General features: G+C 37.2%; 2 protein-coding genes across 4 annotated transcripts; both read left to right on the forward strand.

The window, feature by feature from the left end:
- The first annotated feature begins 15,928 nt into the window (after window positions 1–15,928).
- Window positions 15,929–19,801, forward strand: LOC105173237 (uncharacterized). 3 transcript variants are annotated; one of them, XM_088875246.1, is made up of 7 exons: window positions 15,929–16,064; window positions 16,575–16,828; window positions 17,822–17,916; window positions 17,996–18,076; window positions 18,381–18,456; window positions 18,545–18,637; window positions 19,441–19,801. In XM_088875246.1, the coding sequence occupies exons 2-7, from the start codon at window positions 16,576–16,578 to the stop codon at window positions 19,599–19,601; spliced, it is 759 nt and encodes a 252-aa protein (XP_088731372.1). In that variant the 5' UTR covers window positions 15,929–16,064; window position 16,575; the 3' UTR covers window positions 19,602–19,801. The 3 variants fall into 3 exon arrangements, with proteins under 3 accessions (XP_088731372.1, XP_088731371.1, XP_020553281.1); XM_088875245.1 differs by having other exon boundaries at window positions 15,931–16,064; window positions 16,555–16,828; window positions 19,423–19,801; XM_020697622.2 differs by having other exon boundaries at window positions 15,936–16,064; window positions 19,423–19,801.
- A 544-nt stretch (window positions 19,802–20,345) lies between these two features.
- CRR4 (Pentatricopeptide repeat (PPR) superfamily protein) lies at window positions 20,346–22,504 on the forward strand. The gene has a single exon (XM_011094921.3). The coding sequence runs from the start codon at window positions 20,503–20,505 to the stop codon at window positions 22,384–22,386; it is 1,884 nt and encodes a 627-aa protein (XP_011093223.1). The 5' UTR covers window positions 20,346–20,502; the 3' UTR covers window positions 22,387–22,504.
- The last annotated feature ends 447 nt before the right edge of the window (window positions 22,505–22,951 follow it).

Consider the following 22,951-nt stretch of genomic DNA (forward strand, 5'->3'; position numbering starts at 1 on the left):
AGGAAATGAGGCTATGTTCTTGGTGTTTTGATATATGTAGGTTTGGTTATGATGAGGAGTTCCCCCTTACGTCTTCGGAGGGAGATCACCAAAACCTCTCTGAATAGAGAGCTCTTTGTGCTTTTCTTTTCATGGAAGGAGCCTCCACGATGCTACTTGACTGGAGATTCTTGTTATTCTTCTTGACAAGTCCCTTCTAAGGTCTCCAAACAGGGAGGTCCTCCTTGCCTTCTTTCGGTGGGTACCCCCTTGAATTTCCTTAGTAGGTTGGTTCCTTTCATTTTTTTTTCTTGTATGATGCGCCCTTAACCCTTTTTGTAAGTGATTGTTTGAACAATATATTAAGAAATATATGTTTATAAAAAATAATGAAGTATAAAGTAAATGAGGGCTTAGGATGGGAGCCTCAGGAGGTCCCTTTAGTGATGGAAGCCTGGATGAATTTTGGTGGGGCTTACTCCTAGACAAGTTTTATGCGTCATTTTGATAAATATAATGCATCATACCTTTTTTGAGAGAAGACGTCTATGGAGGTAGACTTGGTAAAGGGAGTCCTGACAAGAGGACTCGTTGGGGGATGCCCATTGGGAGGACAGATTTTAGAAGTAGCACTTCTGGAGAGCCTATGGGAAGATGCCCTGTAGGAGGATATTTTTAGAAAAGGTCCTTTAGGAGGACTTATTATAGGATGCCCTACAAGAGGACATTTTTAGAAGGAGTTCTTCAGGAGGACTTATTGTATGATGCCCTGGAGGAGAGCATTTTTAGAAGGGGTCCTTTAGGAGGGCATTTTTAGAAGGGATCCTTCAGGAAGACTTATTGTAGGATGTCCTGCAGGAGGACATTGTTTAGAAGGGTTCTTCAGGAGGACTTATTGTAGGATGTCCTGCAGGAGGGCATTTTTAGAAGGGGTCCATCAGGAGGACTTATTGTAGGATACCCTGCAGGAGGGCATTTTTAGAAAGAGTCCTTCAGGAGGACATTTTTAAGAGAGGCCCCTCTAGAGGGCCTATTGTAGGATATTTGGTGCAGAATGGGAGCATCCTTCTTCATGAGTAATACCTCTTGAGGTTATGAATATTCCATAATCGTGATATCGGACATCCTTTGGGGTCTTCCAATTCATAGGCACCCCATCCTATCACTATTCTAACCTTGAATGGCCCTTCCCAAATGGGGTCCAGTTTTGTCATTGATTTCAATGCATCTACCCTGTATCCTCCTCGGACGATTGGAGGGCTCTCGTCATCTGCTGGCTAGAAGAGGGGCTCCTTCTAAGTGATAGGTGGGAGGCTGCTCGACTCAAGGCCTGAGCTTCTCACTTTCTGTTGTAGGGAGAGGGTCCTCTATAAAAAGTACTTCACGCATCCCTTGCTCAGATGCCTATCTCAACCAGAAGGGATCCATGTCTTGAAAGAAATACACAATGGCTGCTGTGGAGCACATGTGGCACCTGGATGCTTGCCAATAAAGCGCTTCGAGCGAGATAGTTTTGGCTCTCCATGAAGCAAGATGCAAAGCAACTAGTGATCAAATGCGAAAAGTGTAAAAAACATTTTTCGCCTATACATCAATCCATAGAGCCCCTTATAACCATGTTATCACCTTGTCCTTTGCGCAATGGGGGATGGACATTATGGGACCATTCCGCCTTGCACCTGGCCATACTAGTAGCCATCGACTACTTCACCAAGTGGGTGGAAGCTGAGTCACTAGCCCAAATCACAGAAACAAAAGTAATGAAATTCATATGGGAAAACATCATTTGTGGCTTTGGGCTCCCACGAGATATAATTTTAGATAACGATCGACAATTCCAAGGCCACAGAATACAAGATTGGTGTAGAGGTTTACATTTCAAACAAAGGTTTATGTCAGTGGCCCACCCCCAAGCCCACGAGCAAGTGGAAGTCACCAACCAAATACTTGTTCAAGGGATCAAAAGACACTTACAACGAGTCGGGGGAAATTAGACAGAAGAATTAACCAGTATCTTATAGGCATACTGCATGACCCCTAGAGGACCCATGAGAGAAAGCCCCTTCACCTTGGTGTACGGGACAGAAGTAATCATCTCAGCGAAGTTAGGGGCACCCTCTTCAAATTCCCACATTTCTCAGAAGAAAATAATACAGAATTGTTGAGAGAAAACCTGACCTCATCGAAGAATTGAGAGCAAAAGCCTTTATTCGGACTAAAAGGTATAAAAACACCATGATCAATGCTCACAATAAGAGGGTAAAGACACGAAACCTTCAAGTAGGTGACTTGGTGTTAAGAAGGATAGATGCATCGAAACCGGTGGAAAAATTGGATCCCACCTGGGAAGGGCCCTTCAAGTTACAGCCATAATAAGGTGCCTATGAATTGGAAGATCCCGAATAACATCCGATATCACGACCTTAGAATATTCATAACCTCAAGAAATACTATTCATGATGAAGAGTGACCCTATCTTATACCAGACATCCTACAGTAAAGTCCTCCTAAAGGACCTCTTCCAAAAATATCCTCCTGCAGAGCATTATACAATAGGTTCTCCTAAATGGCCCCTTCTAAACATGTCCTCATGTAGGGCACCCTAAAATGGGTCCTCCTGAAGGACCCCTCTTAAAATTTGTCCTCCCAATGGACATCTTTCAACTGGTCTTCCCGTAAAGGCTCCCTTTACCAAGTCTACCTCTGATAGGAATCCTTATAAAAAAGGTTTGATATATAACACTTGTTAACTGGAGGCATAAAAAGCGTTCAGGAGTAGGCCCTGCCAAAGCATATGCATGCTTCCACCATTGAAAGGACCCCCTAGGGCTCCCATCCTAAGCCCTCATTTATTTTACACTTTATTATTTTTTAATATATATATATATGATTTGTGCCGTATTTTTTATATACTCACAAAAAAGGCACATTCCACGAGAAAAGATCAGCCCCAAAAAGGTAGAAAGGAACCCCTCTGCCCGAAACTTCCTGAAGGCACCTTCAAGAAAAATGGAGAATAACCCTCGACCGACTAACACTAAGGGGGCCCCCTCTCCAAGGAAGGTTGGGAATCCCTCCAGGAATTTGAAGTAGGATTCCCACACTCTATGATAAGAACTGCGGGTATTTACATATCAAAAATGCAAAACAGCAACTATGGAAGAAAAGATCATCTGATATCACGTCAAGGCCCCTGGCCTAATAACCGTGGCTAGGGGCAATTTGTCCCATCAAAGCAAAAAAATAAATTGTTTCATCCCCATCTTTAATGGAGGAAAGCAAGCAAAAAAAGGAAATTGTTTTGACCAGCAATCATATTACATTTTCAAAATTTTCCCCACAGGCGGGGGCTTCATCTTTTCCTTTGGAAGTCATAGTAGTAGAAGTTTCAGGAAGCAAGCATTAGCATCCTTGGAGGTATCTCCCTCTTTCCGAGTTCCCACTCCGGAGAGGTCCCCTGCTATAGAGTTAATTGCTGCTTTAGGGGTGGGACCCCTCACTTTAGCCTTGGTCTCTCCTAGTATATTGTCTAAATCTTCTTCTGCGAAAGTAAGACAACTTGTCAATATACACTAAGATGAAAAAGTGGCATCAAATTGAAGAAAGATCGACTTTAGGAGCAAACATAATTCGGAAGGGATACCTCTACCTTCTACAGCAGGAGCATCTGAAAAGGGTTTTGGAGCATTTTCCATGACGGTGGTGATATCTAAGAAACAGGGTTCCTACCCTGATGGAGGGTACCCGTGCGCCTTGAACTATTCCTTGCACACCACAAAGCCATGTTCGAAGTAAAGCTCCACTATTTTAGCCAATTCCCTTTGATAGGCATTAGATTTCTTGAGCTGCTCCAGGCAACTTGCTCATTACCCCTCCAAGTAACGCTGCCCATCTTCCATATCAAGGAACTCGAGGGCTGCTCCTCTCCATAGCCTGCTTGAGGATCTCCTCATGACCCTAGGTCTCCTTCTGCAAATTTTTTGACTCTTTCTCCAACTGCTGCGGACGACCCATGGCCTCCTTCTTATCCTCCCTAAGCTTAAGATTCTCAGCCGCTAGACGCTCTAACTTCTCCAGTTTCCTCCTTTGGGCATCATGTTGAGTGCTGGGAGGATGGGAAAGGAACTCCACGCAAATAGAAATAGACTAAAAAAAAGAGGGAGGGGAGTGAGGGAGTGGTTAGAAGATTACCTTTCGAAAGAAAGAAAGAAAATAAAAAAAGCCATACCTTAAGCATGTACGAAACAGCTATCCTTTCCAGCTCCTTCTTCGTTAGGGAGGATGGTAAGCCACCAACGGGGCGTTGCTCCCCCTCTCTTAATCCAAGGATCGACGCGTATGCAGGCAGACAGAATAGCAACGGGAGTACTTGAGGACCACCCCCTTTTCATCCTTGAGAGAGGGTGGAGAAGGAGGTCCTGAACGTGGTCTGGGAGAGCTGGCCGGAGAAGCTCGTATTGCACTCGACTTCGCCCTTTTAGAGGAGCCCACTGGAGTATCACCAGGAGTAGGGGAGGCGGTACGTTTCCCCTGGACTCACTGGATGGCAGTGTCTCTTTCGGGGATAGAGAAGGAGGAGTCCCTCCAGTCTGAACTTTGAAGTGTGGTCTCGCATCAACTTACTAAACATGATGTTCTCTACACCAAGAAAGAACAATGAATGTCATAACATGAACTAGTATGAATAAAAAAAAAAAGACAAAAAACACTAATGAAAATACCTAGGGAGTCCCCCAAAGGTTCTACCAGAGGACTTAAACCTAAATGACCCAGCAACCGTTCATCGATGAGAGACCGGCAATCATAAGGGCTTTCGTTCAATATATCTAGTAGGGAGGCCAGCGCAATGGACCTTTCCCTAACTTGGAGAGAAGGAGGAGCCTCCTTAATCCAATGGTCAGGAGGACCAAGGGCGAGAGGGCAAAACAAAAAAGAAACTTTTCTTCCAACTTTTTGGGGGATAGGGGGGAAGGCAAGAAGGAGATTCCAGGATGAACATTAACACAAAAAAATCCATCTCCGCTCTCTTTAAGCAATAACACTGAGCAAAAATACTGGCTGAAACAGAAAATTGATGAAAACGAAAAACTATGAAGAAACTGGCCAAAAGTTTAAAAGAGTTAGAGACTAACTGGTTCAGAGGTACACCAAAAAGACATGCTACATCAGATTAAAAAGAGGGGATGGGGAAACGAAGGCCTAATTTCAACTAAGCAGAAAAGAAGGTCAAGTAGTTGGGGGGGGGTGCGGGGGAAGGTGAGGACGGCTCTTGGGAGAAGGAGTGTAGAGGACAAAGGAAGGAGGGATGTGATATTCCCGTATCAACTGCTCTATCACCATGACTTCGAGGACAGAAGAACCCCACTCCAAAGGCGTAGGAGAAACCTCCCTCTCCTCCTCTCCGGCGGAAGAATCTTAAATCATGGGCCGTCGATGCTGCTTGGCGAGACTCCTCCTCCAGCCTCGATGGAAACCAGGCAAAAGACCACCCATCCCACTCGAAGTGGCCTCCGAGGGGTCATTTTCTGAAGATCTCACCCATAAATCGGATCAAGTCATCGGAAGAAGACATATTCCACACAAAAAATACTTTGAAAAACTTTAGAGGGAGGGGAACAAAATACTTACAGAACTTTCTGATGGAAAGGACTGGTGATGCTTCAAGAAAAAAGAAAGAAGAAGAAATAAGGAGTTACCTGTTTAAAGACATGGGGTAAAAGTCGAGGGTCGCGTTTCAGTAATTTCCAGTGATAGGAGGGGCTCGTAACAGTCCCTGCGCGTGGTGGGATATTTATCACCTCCCAGCAATCTAGAAAGTTAGGTCTAGGCCTAGACATCATTTGCTGACAGAGGCAGAAACAAGCTGCTCGAGTACGGATAAACGAAGGGACGCGTAAGGGCAGGAAAAAACAAACGAGGAATGATCCCTTCCCCAGCTGATAGAGGGACTCCTCTTAGATTGAAGGGGGCAAAGGTTCCTACTATAAGAAGGAGATGAAGTCGCCTTTCTTCCTTAGAGTGGAGGGGACTAAATAATAGTTATGGCCCAGCATATCTCTGTCCAGGAGCAAACTAAAAAGCCCAAACACCTATGGCCGGGATGAGGAAAGAAGCCCAAGACGCACGGCCCAACATGCCTAGCCCAAACTCCTATAGCTGGCCCAACCCTCGTGCACACATCAGCCCTTGAGGCTTACGTGGCATACACATGGATCCTCCACATAGACCCCTCTAGCTGACAGGGAGTACGCGTGGCAAGAAGGCCTCCCCAAAGAACTCGGACTCTAACACTCGGCAGACTCCTTATGGGCTAGGAGTCCCCCTCCATCTCAGACCCCCCCCCCCACACTCCAATAACTAATCCACACAACATGATCCCTAAATAATTGAAAGCAATCAAACTTTATCTTAATCAACTCTATCCGTTTCCCCCAAAGATAGGGAGCATTATCAATTCCACGGCCAGGAATGACACTCTGCTGTAAATCACGAATTCATCGCCAGGCGGAAGGACACCTTCACGCTGCAGAAACTTGGTTGTCACTTTATTGATCTACTATCGCCTTCATATACTCGATCCATTCTTTTTTCTCCAACATTATATCTTATTCTTTTAATACTTTTTATTTTCTGAATCATTATTCTTCGAATCCAATACTAACTTAAATTTTGGAGTGCTAACATTTTGTTCTGTAGGTTCTTTTTCTCAGGGGGTGTTTATTCAATTGGCCCAAATTTGATATCGTGATCTAAGAACTTTTGGACCCGTGCTAAAAGTGCACGTATCAATATACATTGTATAATATGCAAATTTATAATATAATTAATATATAATATTCTATAATTTTTTGAGTAATGATCTGATATATTTTATTATATGGACATGTAATTGAATAAAAATTTATAAGTTATATCACATACTTTTTCTATAGTTACATGTACTTTTTTAACTTAAGTTATTTACTTTGTAAAATATATTTGCATATATTGAGCTTATAAATATTTTTTTTGTATTATATAATTTTATAAAAAGTTATAAATTATGATATTATTTTTAAAATAAAATTTGATTTTAAATCACTATAAGTAGTTTGGTGCAGATTTTTCACTAAAACATACTTTAAGAGTAAAATAGAAAGTACAGGTGTATGTGAGAATGATATTTTTATTCTATCAATGTTAAACTATTTTGTTAGAGGTGCCTTTGTTACCTTCCATACTTTAAGGGTATAAATATGACCAAATGCATAGTTTACGAGTGCAAAATATATTTAACTCTAAAATAAATGCAAAAGTATCTACTTCACTCAGAAACAAAATTGCAAAAGTGAACACAGATTTAAGTAAGATATGTAATTATCAAAATTTTTATTTTTTGTTTAGGCAAAAAAAAAAATGTCTCACGCCCTATTTTTTTTCAAAAAAAGAATAATAATTATCATGTAAGCATAACTACATAAAATAGGTAACTTAAAGAGAAAGAAGAAAATAAAATAAAATAAATGAATTTATATGAGATTTTATATATTATGAGATATTTAATATGCACATGTAATTATTGCTTAAATATATATAGAAAGATATTCTTACCAATATTATTGCAAACGACTTGATATGTGTATTTATTCTAACATATGTCGAAGATCATAAACCCAAAAAAAAAATTATTTTATAATAAAAATAACTCAACTAATTAATTATGACAATATATTTTCTATAATCCAAAGATTTTATATGAGGTTTTTAATATGAACGTGAAATTATTTATAATGTACGACGGATATTCTTATCAAACATTATTGTAAAATACTTGACATACGTATTCAGTATAAATATGTAGAAAATCATAAACTCAAAAATAAAATAAAATAAACGATGAGTTGTGGATTCATGACCCAAAAATAAAATAATTAATAATTAATAAATTTAAAAAACAATTGACAAAAAATTTGTATATATCAGGATGTGTGATCTTCTCACTTTTGTTTCTTAACTATGGAGTTTGAAATTTGAACTAAAAGTTAAAGAATAACTAAAAGCATATTAGAAAATAATTTAGAAATTAAACAAAAACAACAACAATAACTACAAAATCATATTAAAAAATAATTTATAAATTGACGTAATGAATCAAAAAAATAGACATACCATGGCAAACGATGATCTCCATTTTTTATTCATTATAACAATAGAATTTCAACGAAAACTTTAATACTAACTTAGCTTTATATTAATAAGGGAAAAATTGCAAGCAACCCCCCTTGTGATATCGTAAATGAGCAAATTAACTCCTTATAAAAAAAATAAATAGTGATTTGCCTCCCAATCTGCTTGACCAATTGCAACCCCGTTGATACAAAATCTGCAGAGCAGTTGTTACAGTAGCTGGCTACTCTGACCAGACTGCCCAGAAATCAATTCCCTGTGGACGAGCAACCGAATTAACTGTTCAAGAATTCAGAGAGAAAAATCGAGTGATGAAACAAAGGAGCAACTCTTGTGGTACAAGAATTCGGACAAGGCAAATTAAAAGAAGATGAAAACAGAAACACAAAACATGATATCGTTGGAAGAAATTGCTACAATGCAAAGGAGTAGTACTCCTCCTTTTATGATTTTGTTGCAGTAATGATATAGCAATGACTGTTAGTTAAATTTCAATGAAAAAGGGATGGGGACCTCGAAAAGCTTCCCCCACCTTGGGGTGTTGAAAAAAAAAACAGCGATTTACCTCCCTAAATTTTTTAAAATACAACAATTTACGCCCCTATGATTTTTAAAATGAAGCAATTTACTTTCTTGTATAAGGGGGTAAATTACTTCGTTTTAAAAAGTATAGGAGGTAAATTGTTATAATTTTTTGATAGGGGGATCATGTGCTCTTTTCAATATGACAGGGGGATAAATTGCTATTCACCCATATTAATAAGCATAATTATATAGTGAAGTAAGCTAATTTTGTACATATGGGCACGTATGATTTTCTCGCTTTTGTTTGCTATGTAATTGGTTATTTGAACTAAAACTTCAATAGTAACTAAAAAGAATATTAAAAATATAGTTTAAAAATCAAACTATTAATAAAAATGACCCAAACCAGTTGGTCGTACCCAACATCTGGATGGCTAACTCACTTCAGCCCAATGGACCACTAAACCTGGTTACCTGGCCCACCTAAGGTTTTACCCGTCTGACCCATCTACTTAAAGCCTCTCTCTCTCAGACACTCTAACCCTATTCCCCTTCCCCAGTTCACCCGTCTGTTTTCCTCTCCCCCATTCCCAAGTGACCATTTGGGTCTCTCACTACCACTGTCTAATCCTCTTCTTTCTCCTTCTTCTCTGAAATCTTTGAGACACTTCATGCTCTAAAAGCTGAAGTCACAAGGTTAACTAATAGCCTTTGTGGCAAGCCTCTGTGGCATTCTGTAAAAGCCTTTGTGGCCATGACCTTTGTGGTTTGTTGGTTGCCTTAATGGCCGAAGCCTTGGTGGCTGTTGTGAGTTCTAGCAACCGTGTTTGAGTTGTGGCCTTTGGCCTTTGTAGCTAAGGGATATGGCTTCCTGAGCCTTATTATTGTTTACTGTGTTTATGTCCTCTGTATCTCTTATTCTGTTGTTCCCAGGTTTATTTCTTGTATTTTTATTTCTGTTCATTAGGGCCATTGTAATTTGTTATAGAAAAGCCTGTAATTATTTTTAAGTTTCTGTATTTGTGTTCTGCTAGAGACCGATCTTCACCTCACAGTGGTATCAGAGCCTTGGGTTAAGTCTCTGGCTCAAAAATCCCACGAACGGTAATATTGTTCCTGCCCTAAACTCTTTTATTTTCCCTGTCCCAAAATCCCAATCCCTTATTGTTAACCTCACCTGGCCGGGCTCTAGAAGCTGTCGGGTATTTGGTTGAGGGGCAGTCAAGGTCCCAATACTGTTATTTACCTATTTTTTAAATTTGCTGCCACACGTTGATATTATCTTGTGATCTACTTTATTTCTCTGTTATCTGTTGAATATGGCTGGATATAGCATGCAACCCTTTGGTGGTAAATCTGATTTTTCTCTGGCAACAAAAGATAAAGGGCATATTAATACAACAGAAAGTATTTAAAGCTATATATGGAAAATATTCTAAAAAACATTCTTAAGAAAAACGACTTGAAAATGATGAGTACGCTTATCCTTCTATTATTTTGAATTTGTCTGACTTTGTGATTCGAAAAGTTGGAAAACAAAATACTGCAAAAGATCTTTGGAATAAATTAGAGGAACTTTTTACTGAAACATCTCTTCCCAGTAAATTATTTCTTTTGGAAAAATTCTTCAGGTATAAACTTGATCTTTCTAAAAATATTGAAGAAAATATTGATGATTTTACTAAGTTAATTCAAGATATTAAACTTACTGGGGATAAAAATATTGATAACTATACTCCTATAGTTCTGTTAAATGCTATTCTAGAATCTTATGGTGATGTTAAGGCTGCTATAAAATATGGTAGGGATAATGTGACTTTAGAAACTATAATCAGTGGATAAAAAGCAAAGAAATAGATTTGAAAACAAATATTCCTAGTTCTAGTAATAATGAAGTAAATTTTGTAAGGGGAAGATTTAAGTCTAGGAATAATAATAATAATTTTAAGTTCAGAAAACATAGTAAAAATTGTAGTAGAAGCAGGGGTAGAAGTCCTTCTAGGACAAAATACCATAATAATAACAATAACAAAAAAAATAATGATAAAAGCTCTAAAAAGGATTTCAGATGCTATAATTGTGGGGGTGGGGGACATTTTATAAAAGATTGTAAAAAGCCTAAGAAAAATTCTCAAAATGATTCTACTAATGTTACTGAAGAAACTTCAGATGAAGTATATATGGTATCTGATATTAATTTTGTTGAGAACTCTTTGAATAAATACGAATGGCTTGTAGGTTCAGGATGTACTTTTCATATGACTCCTTACAAAGAAATTTTGATGCACTTTAAAACTGAAAGATTAGGGTCAGTTTCAATGGCTAATCAAAAACTGTGTGATGTACTTGGCTATGGTGATACATGTCTTACCTTTGAAAATGGTTCAAAAATTACCCTGAAAAATATTAGATATGTCCCAGACCTTGCCCATAACTTGATTTCATGTTCTGGCTTAGAGGAAGAAGGGTTAGAAAGAAAATGGGGTAAGGGGGTCATGAAAATATCCAAGGGTTCTATGACCATTTTCAAAGCTGCTAAAAAGAGAAACTTATACTTATGTACTGTGCATTATGATTCTTTCTCTGGTAATGTTTCCACAGAAAATAAGTCTGATATGTGGCATAAACGCCTAGATCATATTAGCTTAAAGGGACTTGAATTGCTGCACAAAAATGGTTTTTTAAAGGAAAAACCCTCTTCTTTAAATTTCTGTGATGATTGCATTTTAGAAAAACAACACAAAGTGCATTTTCCTTCCTCCTCTTACCCAACTCCCACTTCCTCAAATAGCATTCTAGATTATGTTCATGCAGATGTATGGGGTCCTGCTAATGTTGATACACATAGTGGTAACAAGTATTTTCTCTCAATTATAGATAATTATTCCAGGAAAGTTTTTATTTTTTCTTATGAAACAAAAATCAGAAGTTTTTGAAAAATTCCAAAATTGGAAAAACTTTGTTGAAAATCAAACTGGTAAAAAGCTTAAAGCCTTAAGGACTGATAATGGTTTAGAGTTTTGCAATAAATAATTTACTGAACTCTGTGATAAATATGGCACAAAAGACATAAGACCACTCCTTATACTCCCCAGCAGAATGGTGTGGCAGAACGAATGAATAAAACTTTGTTAAATAAGGTTAGATGTCTTTTAATTAGTTCTGGACTTCCTAAAACTTTCTGGGGTGAGGCTCTTTTAACTACAGCTTACTTAATTAATCGTTCTCCTTTTGTGCCCTTATTTGATGATATTCCTGAAAAAGTATGGTCAAACACTGATGTTGATTTCTCTTCCCTTTGCATTTTTGGATATTCTGCTTTCTGTCTTGTTAACGGTGATAAACTTGATCCTAAATCTCAAAAATGTGTATTGGTTATCCACTTGGTGTTAAAGGATATAGACTTTGGTTAAGAAGCCAACCTGGTTTTAGAGTAGTTATTAGTAGGGATGTGGTGTTTAACGAATCTGAGATGCCTTGTTTAAAAACCTCTTCTAAAAATTCTGAAAACTATAATATTAAGAGCACCTTTAATAAGGTGGAACCTAATACTGTGGATAACCAACAAGGGGTAGAAATAGGAGATAGAGAAGAAAATCAAAAAAATCAGGACAATAATGATAATCTAGAAAATGAAAATTCTAGGAATAATTATCAGTTAGTAAAAGATAGAGAACCTAAGGAACGTAGAATCCCTTCTAGATTAAAAGATTACCATCTAGCCTTAAATACTGAAAATATTGCCCAACATCTTATGAGTAAGCCATAGAAAGTTCAAATTCAAAAGAATGGATATCTGCCATGAATGAAGAATTTAAAGCTTTAAAAGAAAATAAAACTTGGGTTTTGGTCCTAAGCCTAAGAATGCTTCCATAATAGACTATAAATGGGTTTTCAAAATCAGAGAAGAAAACAATACTAAAAGATTTAAAGCAAGACTAGTAGCTAAAGGTTTTACACAAAAAGAAGGAATTAATTACACTGAAATTTTTTCTCCTGTAGTTAAATTTACTATTGTTCGTATAATGCTTGCTTTAGTTGCTCATTTTAACTGGGAACTTAAATAAATGGATGTAAATACTGCTTTCTTGCATGGAAACTTAGATGAACAAATCTATATGTCTCAACCCTATGGTTTTGCTGATAAGAAAAATCCAAATCTTGTGTGTTTGCTCAAAAAAAATTTATATGGTCTAAAGCAATCCCCAAGACAATGGAATAAAAAGTTTGATCGGTTCATGCACTCATTAGATTTCAAAAATAGTGCATATGATCCTTGTTTATATTTTAAGCATGAAAACAATGTGCCTTTGTTTCTTGTCTTATACGTGGATGATATGTTGATTGCTAGTCCTAGTCTTAGCATAATTGAATGCTTACAGAATAATTTATGCAAGAATTTTGAAATGAAAAATCTAGGAGATGCTAAGAAAATACTTGGTATGAATATTGAGAGAAATAGAACTAAGTCAACTATTTTCTTAAACCAAACTTCTTACATCCAAAACATTCTTGCAAAATTTTCTATGGAAAAATCCAAACCATCCTCAGTACCACTTGTTGCACATTTTCAATTAAGTAAAGAACAGTGTCCAAAAACTAATTCTGAAAAGGATAAAATGAAAAACATTCCTTATTCAAATGCTAAAGGATCAGTCATGTACTTAATGGTTAGCACCAGGCCTGATATTGCATATGTTGTAAGCTGCTTAAGCAAATACATGTCAAATCCAGGTTCCCCCCATTGGAAAGCTTTAAAATGGCTTTTCAGATACTTAAATGGGTCTAAAAATCTAGGTATAACCTTTTCAAAAAGATCAAATGACATTAAACTTGTTGGGTATGTAGATTCAAACTATGCAAATGATAAGGATAACAGAAAATCTACTACCTCATATATTTTTACTTTCTGTGGTGCTTGTGTAAGTTGGAAATCCCAACTTCAGAATATTGTAGCTCTTTCAACAACTGAACCAGAATATATAGCTATGACTGAAGCAATATGGCTTAAGGGTCTGATTTCTAAAATAGGTTTTCTGAAAAATAAACTTGTTGTCTTTTCTGATAGCCAGTCTGGAATACAATTATTTAAGAATCCTATTTTTCATTACAGAACCAAGCATATAGATGTAAGGTACCATTTTATTAGAGATGTTGTAAACAAAAGACTTAATCAGTCTTGAGAAAAATTTGATACCTGCCTTAAAATTCTTAATTTATAAACTATGTTACACTAACCTTTTCTATTCTTGCAGGTACCTAGTAAAAGGCAGTGATGAAAGCCATAATTTTCGATCCCCTATCTTGGTTTGGACTAAGGTGGAAAATGTTAATAAAATTGGCCCAAACCAGTTGGTTGGGCCCAACATCTGGATGGCTAACTCACTTCAGCCCAATGGACCACTAAACCCAGTTACCCAGCCCACCTAAGGTTTGACCCGTTAGACCCATCTACTTAAAGCCTCTCTCTCTCTCAGACACTCTAACCCTATTCCCCTTCTCTAGTTCAGCAGTCTGTTTTCCTCTCCCCCATTCCCAAGTGACCCTTTGGGTCTCTCACTCACTCATCGTATTCTCTGTATCTCCTTCTTCCTCTCTAATGGTTGTTACCAACCATTCAATGCTTGGCCCATTTAAATGGCTAATAATGAACAGTTCCAGATACCGATCCATTACCACTGTCTAATCCCTCTTCTTCCTCCTTCTTCTCTAAAATCTCTGAAACACTTCATGCTCTAAAAGCTAAAGTCACAAGGTTAACTAATAGCCTTTGTGGCAAGCCTCTGTTGCATTCTGTAAAAGCCTTTGTGGCCGTGACCTTTGTGGTTTGTTGGTTGCCTCAGTAGCCAAAGCTTGGTGGCTGTTGTGAGTTCTAGCAACCGTGTTTAGGTTGTGGCCTTTGGCCTTTATGGTTAAGAGATCTGGCTTCTTGAGTCTTATTATTGTTTACTGTGTTTATGTCCTCTGTATCTCTTATTCTGTTGTTCCCAGGTTTATTTCTTGTATCTTTATTTATGTTCATTAGGGCCATTGTAATTTGTTATAAAAAAGCCTATAATTAACTTTAAGCTTCTGTATTTGTGTTCTGCTGGAGACCGATCTTCACCTCACATAAATAAAGACAACAACAATAACTACAAAAACATATCCAAAGAATAGTTTATAAATTAACAATAATTACAAAATTGAGTTAAAAAAAACATTAAAAATGTAATTATGATTAAATGAAAGTTAACGTAATGGTTATCACTAATATAATTCAAAAATTAAAAATTATAAAAATTCACTATTTGGTCGAAATTGATTAATTGGAATCAAAGGACCCCTCTTCAAATATATATATTAAAGATAAATAATATTAATAAATATAAATAAAATTAATTAATTATATTTTTTAATTCTAATAGTGAAGTTAGATTCTCTATGCATTGAAGGACAAAAGTAGAATATAGTTTAAAAATTAATTAAATTATAAAAAATAAATTGATATATATAATGTATACTACAAATATATATGTCGGAGAGGGGGAATGTATATATATAAATAAATATACATATATGTTAGGCTGAATATTCTCACAATCACAAAATGTAATAATAAATAGAGGATGTAAATTAAAGATGCCAAATATATTGAGAATTATAACATATGTCGTTAATATCTACTAATTACCAAATAAAGTATTTTATAATTTAAAAAGAAATTTAAAATTTTAAGAATGGAGGATTTGGTCAAAATTGAAGAATTAAAGTAAAAAGAGGTTTTGCATATATATATACAAAAAATTGCAAGCAACTTTCATGTTATATCGTAAATGAGTAAATTACTCTCTTATAAAAAAAAACAAATAGCGATTTATCTCTCTGTATTTTTTAAAATACAATAATATACCGCCCCATGATTTTTAAAATGAAGCAATTTACCTTCTGCTTCATTTTAAAAAGTATAAGGAGGTAGATTCCTATAATTTTTTCATAGAGGGGTAATTTGCTTATTTTCATTATCACATGAGGATAAATTGCTATTCACCATATATATATAGATATATATTAATATAGTATACTTGTGCACTTTTTCGTTTATGGCGGACTCCTTAGCCTGTCAAGGTGACTGTCTAACTTTTTGTGTTGTATTGTACCGATATACTATTATTTATTTAATAAAATTTATATCTATTAAAAAAATATATTAATACAATAAATGTGATTGATTTGGTTTGATGATTCTTTATTTGGGTAAGAATTTTTTGAACGAGGGACCATAATTTATTTTCAGTTAGTGTTTACTTTACTTTTCCAGAAGTTTCTTGGTTTCCTTGTTATTTCATTCAGGAGCTCCACTGCCGCTCGCAACTCTCTACAGTCTCCACCAAAAACTCTCACTCTCTTTCAAGGTAATTCATCCTTTCTTCTGTTCAAATTTTGATGCTTAGAACTCATGCTGCAATGTTCTTCGTCCTTCTCCCTTCACATCTCCTAGAAATTTGCTGGCAACCCATTCTTTCTTTTCTCTCAACAGCTTGAGATGAGTAGAGTGACATTGTAGTACTGAAACGATTGTGGGTTTTACTTGTGTTTCGCTGAGTAATTCTTGGACCCAACACATGAAAGACATAATCTTGAGTTCTTGTTGGCCTGAGTTCAGGGCAAGAATTAAGTGTCGGGTTCTTTTTACTGTTTATATTCCTAGGTTTGGGGAGCATGATCTTGTGTTTCTTTGTCTTGTTTGTTCTCTGAGATATTGTCGCTGTATAAATTATATGTGTCAGTCTTTTCTTGAATTCAATATGATCTGGGATTTGTGTGTGTGTGTGTGTGTGTGTTTATGGTTTAATTGTACTTAGTTTTTGTCCCCGTGTTGTGTGGTGTTGTTGTTAATGCAAGTGGCGGGAATAATTGCGTAGAATGGACAAGTTCTTTGGAGGGAAAGATCCGTTCGACAACCCCTTTTTCACTCAGCCATTTGGTGGCTTATTTGGTGGGAAGAGCCCATTTGACGATCCTTTCTTTGCCCGGCCGTTTGATGATCATTCTGCTTCTAGGAAGCAGATTACCATTGAGGAGTTGAACCCTGATGATGATGGTGGCTATGATGCTCGGCAGAACAATATCCCAAGCAAAGAACTTTCTGTTAAGAATTCAAGTGAATATCCAACTGGTAAGCATTATTCTTGCCCCTGTTCGATGTTAAGTTTAAGGTTTCTTGCCCAATCTGAATCCGTACACGACTATTAAGATTGAGTTTTCTGGAGTCGTATTGATGGGTTTTAACCACCAATAGTGAACCCAAAATGAATCCGATCAACTATTACAAAGATGATGATGGGTTCGAAAATCCTTATACAAATATAATTACAAATTAAGAATAAAGAATAACTAATAGATATGAATATACAAATAAGTAGGAGGCCCAAACACAACCGATGGCCGGCTACCCCTCAAGTTTGCTAAACCCAAAGCCATCAAGGCTTAGTCACAATTACCTGCTGAAACCCCTTAGGCTTTTCACTTAAAACTACAAAGATTCACTCAGAAACATTGAGATCTTTCCACTCAAGAAATTTAATTTCACAAAGAACTTAGTTCACAAAGAAAGGTGAAAGACAATTTCTGTTTTGTCTGTTCTTCATCCGCCAGAGAAACTGACAGTATAAATAATGAGGAAGACATTAAAGCCAAAGAGAGGGGGACGGCGGGGCAAGAAATTCAGAAGAGGGATAAGGGATGAGACGAGGAGACAGAAGAGGAAACGAGAGCGATGGGAACAGAAGTGGGAGAAATTAGGGTTAGGGTTAGGGTTAGGGTAAATTTCATATGTAAGTAGAAGTGGCTGGGTCGGGTAATGGCTGAGTCAGGTGGGCTGAGCAAGGTATTGGGCCATAATATCAAATGGACTGAGACATGGAATGGGCTTAGCAGTCCAAGTGAGGGGTGTTGGGCTGGGCCAGAAATTTCCAACGGATATTTTTTGCACTTGATCTTGTCCTTTTTAAATCTTGAAAATTGTTGAATGATAAGATTTTAGGGACAATTAGTCTTGTGTTGGTTTCTCCTCCAAGTAAGAATGTAGGAGATATTGATTATCAAAAAAGAACTGCATATAATTAGGACGAAGAAAGTAGCGGTATCAAATATTGAACTTCACTTTCAGGGGTTCATAGCTTTAGCTTCCAGAGAGTCGCTTATGGTGGTCTGGATGGGGTATACTACACCTCCTCTATCGGGAGAAGAACTGGCGGTGATGGGGTGAGTAATTTGATGAGGTGAAGCTTAGAAAACATTTGTTGTGCATTGGAAATTCTTATTTGTCTTTGTTGCTGGAAAGGTATTCTTGATGGAGATGAAAGAAGAAGACAGGACAGTTGGTGAATCACTATATACGATTTCGAAAGGGATTCATGATAAGGTAATGTTTGATGGAATAAATGTCTCCTCTACTAACGATCGGAGCGTTCGGACGAAATGTAGGCAAAATGGAAGTTTCGTTGTTTGACTTTTAGTTCCATCGTGCTTCCTGTATATGAAAATCCCTCTTGAGTCGTATACAGGAAAGTTCTCTCCCATGTAGATTTAGTTAACTATTTGATCAATATAATTGTTACATCATGAATTTGTGACATATCCAATGAATTACCTAGGGAGTTCACTAGAATTGAGATGGCTGGATGTGAGCTGTTACTTCATTGTCTAACTATTTTTCTGTTGTGAAGGGGCACTCTGTTACAACCAAACAGTGTTCAGATGGAAGAGTCGATTCCTTGCAGACTTTACACAATTTAAACGAAGGTTTGTTTCCTTCCCTCAACGTCAGATGCAATTTTCCATTAATGTTGTCTGCTCCTCACATTCTGGGGTCCCATGCTATCTTTCTTAGATGAGCTTCCGACTTTTGAAGAAAATTGGAAAACCAGTGCCGACAAAGTGTTGCCTGGATGGAACAGTGGCTTTAATTTACTAGAGAATGCAGGTAAATTGCTTGAAACTGTCCTTTCAGGATTTTTCTTCGTAAAACCCTGCATGAGCTACGCGTTTTCCTTACGGAAAGTTGTAGTTAAACCAACTTTCTATTTGCTACTTTTCGTATGAATGCATTCACTTTGAACGGATTAGTTTCACATGGGAACTTTTAATTCTCAGACGCACATCCCATAATATAGAACATCACTTGGAGACAAATCGAGTTCATGCTGAAATTGTGCTCTTGTTCCATATGCTTTTGTCACATATGATAACTGCTTTGTATCTTATTTCCTGATACCTGATAATCTCCATTAGTTAACTCTAGACAAACTACTTTGGTCGTTTGTCTTAATGCATCTATGGCTTTGTTTCCCTTCACCACGACTGCAGTAAAGCCATATGATGAAGCTGAATTCTACTCCACCTATATGCTTTTGTGCAACTGCACTATTCGGCACGACTTTTGCTGCTTTACTAGTAGTTGAGATAAGTGAAGCAAGAGCATTTAGAGCAACGAGGGAATGAGAAATGTTAGGAGATCTCAACTTAGAAGTAAAGCGTGTGCTTAAGAAACAAGAAGAGAAATCAAATATAAAGACGAACATTTTATTGTATTACAGAAGTGAATTGCTTGGTATCTCAAGTTTCTGCTATAAGGATAGTATTATTGTACAACTCAATAGACGGCAACTCATTCACTACATAAGGCAACAATAAGAAGGGGGCAAAGAAGTTAAGGTCTTTCTGTATGCAGCTTAAATGGTTTCTCTGAGGACATTATATTTCCAACAGTTCGTCATAATCATGCAGGGGCTAACAACGCGTGGGACGATTTTGCAAGTTGGAGCGGTTGGGGCGGATGGCCTCTTCCGTCTCTGGAGTATTTCGGGCATGGCGGAGCACTACCTGAAGGTGAAACTGAGGGGCCGTCTTCTCGTGAGACCTCCCGGAAAATCGTGCCTGTAGAGTAGTCTCTGCTGTTTGAGCTTCCTGCTAAAACACACTGGTAGTTATGCCATGGTACTGTGTAGGTATTTTGTACTGTTGTATGGCCTTTAGGTGATCTGTCTCATGGACATGGTGGTTGTGTACCACTGGAAAAATCCTGAATGACAAGAAGACGTTGTGTTTGTTAAAAGTATTTTGAATATTTGTTTATGTTTTTGCAGAATGTCTTATTTTATTTTTTTGGGTAAATTACAACGAGCTTTCTAAAATTTGGCATATTTATAAATACTCATCGTTGTTTGAAAAATTAAAGTATTTCCCTGATGTTTGATAAATTATGTAATCTTGGTTTGGAATTGTTAATTTTACTCTTACTGTATTTTTTTTAAAGAAATATTAAAAATTATAAAAAATCGAATAACTTTTTAATCCATTTAATCTTTAAAAAAAAGTTTATTTTTTTTTTAAAATACGTAAATTTATATGTTATAGACTATAAGTATATTTTGATTAGTTCATTCTAAAAATAGATGGAGGTCTAACTAAATTAATGGATTAAGTTCATTATTAGACGACTATTAAGATGTGAGGTATTGATAATTTTTAAAATAAAGTATTTATAATTATGTTAAATTTTAGGAGAGTTGGTTGAAGTTTACTATTATATTTTTATCTTATGTATCAATAAAAAATATAAATTTGAATATATTTGATTACTTTTTTATGGTTAATAATGTTAAAATTAATTATATAAGACAAGAATTTTGGGACATCTCTCTGTGAACTTTCCGACAAGAATTGAGGCCCAACAAGATTTCAAGCCCATCTATTCAACATCTCTCTGTGCGAACTTTCCATTCAAATTCCAGTAGAGTTCAACTCACACTTCGGTTCGGGCTACATTCTGACTGAGCTTCCAATCAAATGCTCCTTTCTGTAACTTCAATCCACCCATGGAACACACTTCCAGCATCTACCCTTGCCTCAAGATGCAAAACCCAGATGGAGATTAATCAAATTCATGCAAATTTGATCACTACTGGCCATGTCCATAACCCTTCACTGACCTCGAAAATCATACTCGACTTGGCATTCTCTCAACACAAACCAGTTCTTGACTTTGTGAGACATCTCTTTTTTCAATACGATTACAGGGACCCGTTTCTATGGAATGCGATTATCAGGTCTTTTTCACATGGGCAAAAACCGGGACAGGCGTTCCAGTTGTTTGTTTTAATGCTCGTAAGGGGGGTTGTGGTGGATGAGTATTCGTTCTCGTTAGTGCTGAAATCTTGTTCAAGGTTGCACTTGTTAAGTGAAGGAATGCAGGTTCATGGTTTGATGTTGAAGGTTGGTTTTGGGTTGGATGTGTTTTTGCAGAATTGTTTGATATCCATGTACGTAAAATGCGGGATTGTTCAATTGGGGCGGCAGGTTTTTGACAGAATGATTAGAAAGGATTCCTTTTCGTACAATTTGATGATTGATGGTTATGTAAAATGTGGAATGGTGAGTTTAGCTCGCGAATTATTTGATATGATGCCGTCAGAGCTGAAGAATTTAGTTTCGTGGAACACTATGATTAATGGCTATTTGAAGTTAGAGGACGGCTTTGAGTGCGCGTGGGATTTGTTTGATAAAATGCCAGACAGAGACTTGGTTTCTTGGAACCTTATGGTTGATTTCTGTGCAAAGAATGGGAAGATGGGGTTGGCTCAGGTTTTGTTTGATAGAATGCCGGAGAGGGACGTTGTAAGTTGGGCTAGCATGGTTGACGGCTATGCTAAAGTGGGAAATGTGGAAGCTGCCAGAAGATTTTTTGATGCTATGCCAAGGGATGTGATTTCCTGCAACGCAATGATGACTGGATATGTTAATAACGGATATTATGAAGAAGCGCTGAACGTGTTTCATGATATGTTAGGGAACACTTCTGATTTGGCTCCTGATAGTGTGACTTTGTTGACTGCTCTTTCTGCAACAACAAAACTGGGCTGCATCGATGAAGGGATTGCCATACATCAGTATATGGAGGAAAATGGTTTTTCTGTGAGTGGGAAACTCAGTGTCGCTTTACTTGACATGTATGCCAAGTGTGGCAGCATAGAGCAAGCTCTGTATGTATTTGAGGGTGTTCAAGAGAAAAACATTGATCATTGGAATGCCATGATTGGTGCCTTGGCGATCCATGGCCTGGGTGAGTTAGCTTTTGATTTGTTCATGGAGATGGAAGGACTTTCTCTAGAACCAGATGACATTACATTTATAGCAGTCTTGCACGCTTGTGGACATTCTGGGATGGTGAAGGAAGGTCTTGTTTGCTTCGAAATTATGAGAAGAGTTCACAGAATTGTTCCAAAGCTCCAACACTATGGCTGCATGGTTGACATCCTTAGTAGAGCAGGGCATTTAGAAGAAGCCGCAAAATTTGTTGAAGAAATGCCCATTCAGCCAAATGATGTGGTCTGGCGAACTCTGCTAAGTGCTTGCACAAATCACGAGAACTTAAACGTTGGAGAGCCAGTTGCCAAGCATCTGATTGGAATGGACTCCTATGATTCAAGTTCCTACATACTTCTATCGAACATGTATGCTCAATCCGGCCTTTGGGACTATGTTAGAAAGGTTAGGACGATGATGAAAGAAAGGGAGCTGCACAAAATTCCCGGCAGCAGCTGGATCGAACTCGAAGGAACTGTGCACGAGTTCTTTGTGGGCAGTGCATCAAATCATAAAGAGAGAGAGATCCTTTCTACGTTTAGTGGCTGGTCCGAACTTCGATCAGCGCTACTCTGTAGCAAGGATTGACAGAGCTTGGCAGGCATAAATACATTCCTGTGTATTCCATGTAAATTCCACCAACCAATTTGTAAATTCAGCAAGTTCATATTTTTAGCAGTAAAAATAGGAGGAATGGACTTATCAATAGCATTAGCAATACACAGTCGCACTCTCAAGCACCACAAATGGATTATGCTCTACCGCATCTACCCCTAAAAATATAACAAGGGATTTTGGAGTTGGGATTTCTCAAGAACAAAAAATATGCTGAAGAAAAAAGAGTTGTTCAACTTTCCCAGAGCAATTCCTACGGTGACATTCAATTGGAGTTTGAAGAGAAACGGGTTATTGCATGGAGAAACGGGTTCTTCTCTCGTCAATTGTCAAATAAAACAACTTTTCTGCACTTCTTTTGTGACTACTTAAATAAAATTCATTAACACATTTAAAATTGTGTTATTGTTAGAAAACGAAAATTATGTACTTTATATGTATAGATTACATATATGTATAGTATATGACTACAAATACCGATTGAATTTTTTATTTCAAATTATATATATTATATTTTGTGTTTCATTTAATATAATAC

Source organism: Sesamum indicum, linkage group LG11 (genome assembly GCF_026168435.1).
Source record: "Sesamum indicum cultivar Baizhima isolate 11 linkage group LG11, ASM2616843v1, whole genome shotgun sequence".
Lineage (NCBI taxonomy): Eukaryota > Viridiplantae > Streptophyta > Magnoliopsida > Lamiales > Pedaliaceae > Sesamum > Sesamum indicum.

Excerpts from the sequence above, each read along its gene's own strand:
- LOC105173237 (XM_088875245.1), top strand. The coding sequence starts at position 16,576 with ATGGACAAGTTCTTTGGAGGGAAAGATCCGTTCGACAACCCCTTTTTC. Across the intron at positions 18,077-18,380 it reads CGAAAGGGATTCATGATAAG|GGGCACTCTGTTACAACCAA; the intron begins GTAATGTTTGAT and ends TCTGTTGTGAAG. Across the intron at positions 18,457-18,544 it reads TTTACACAATTTAAACGAAG|ATGAGCTTCCGACTTTTGAA; the intron begins GTTTGTTTCCTT and ends TATCTTTCTTAG.
- CRR4 (XM_011094921.3), top strand. The coding sequence starts at position 20,503 with ATGCTCCTTTCTGTAACTTCAATCCACCCATGGAACACACTTCCAGCA.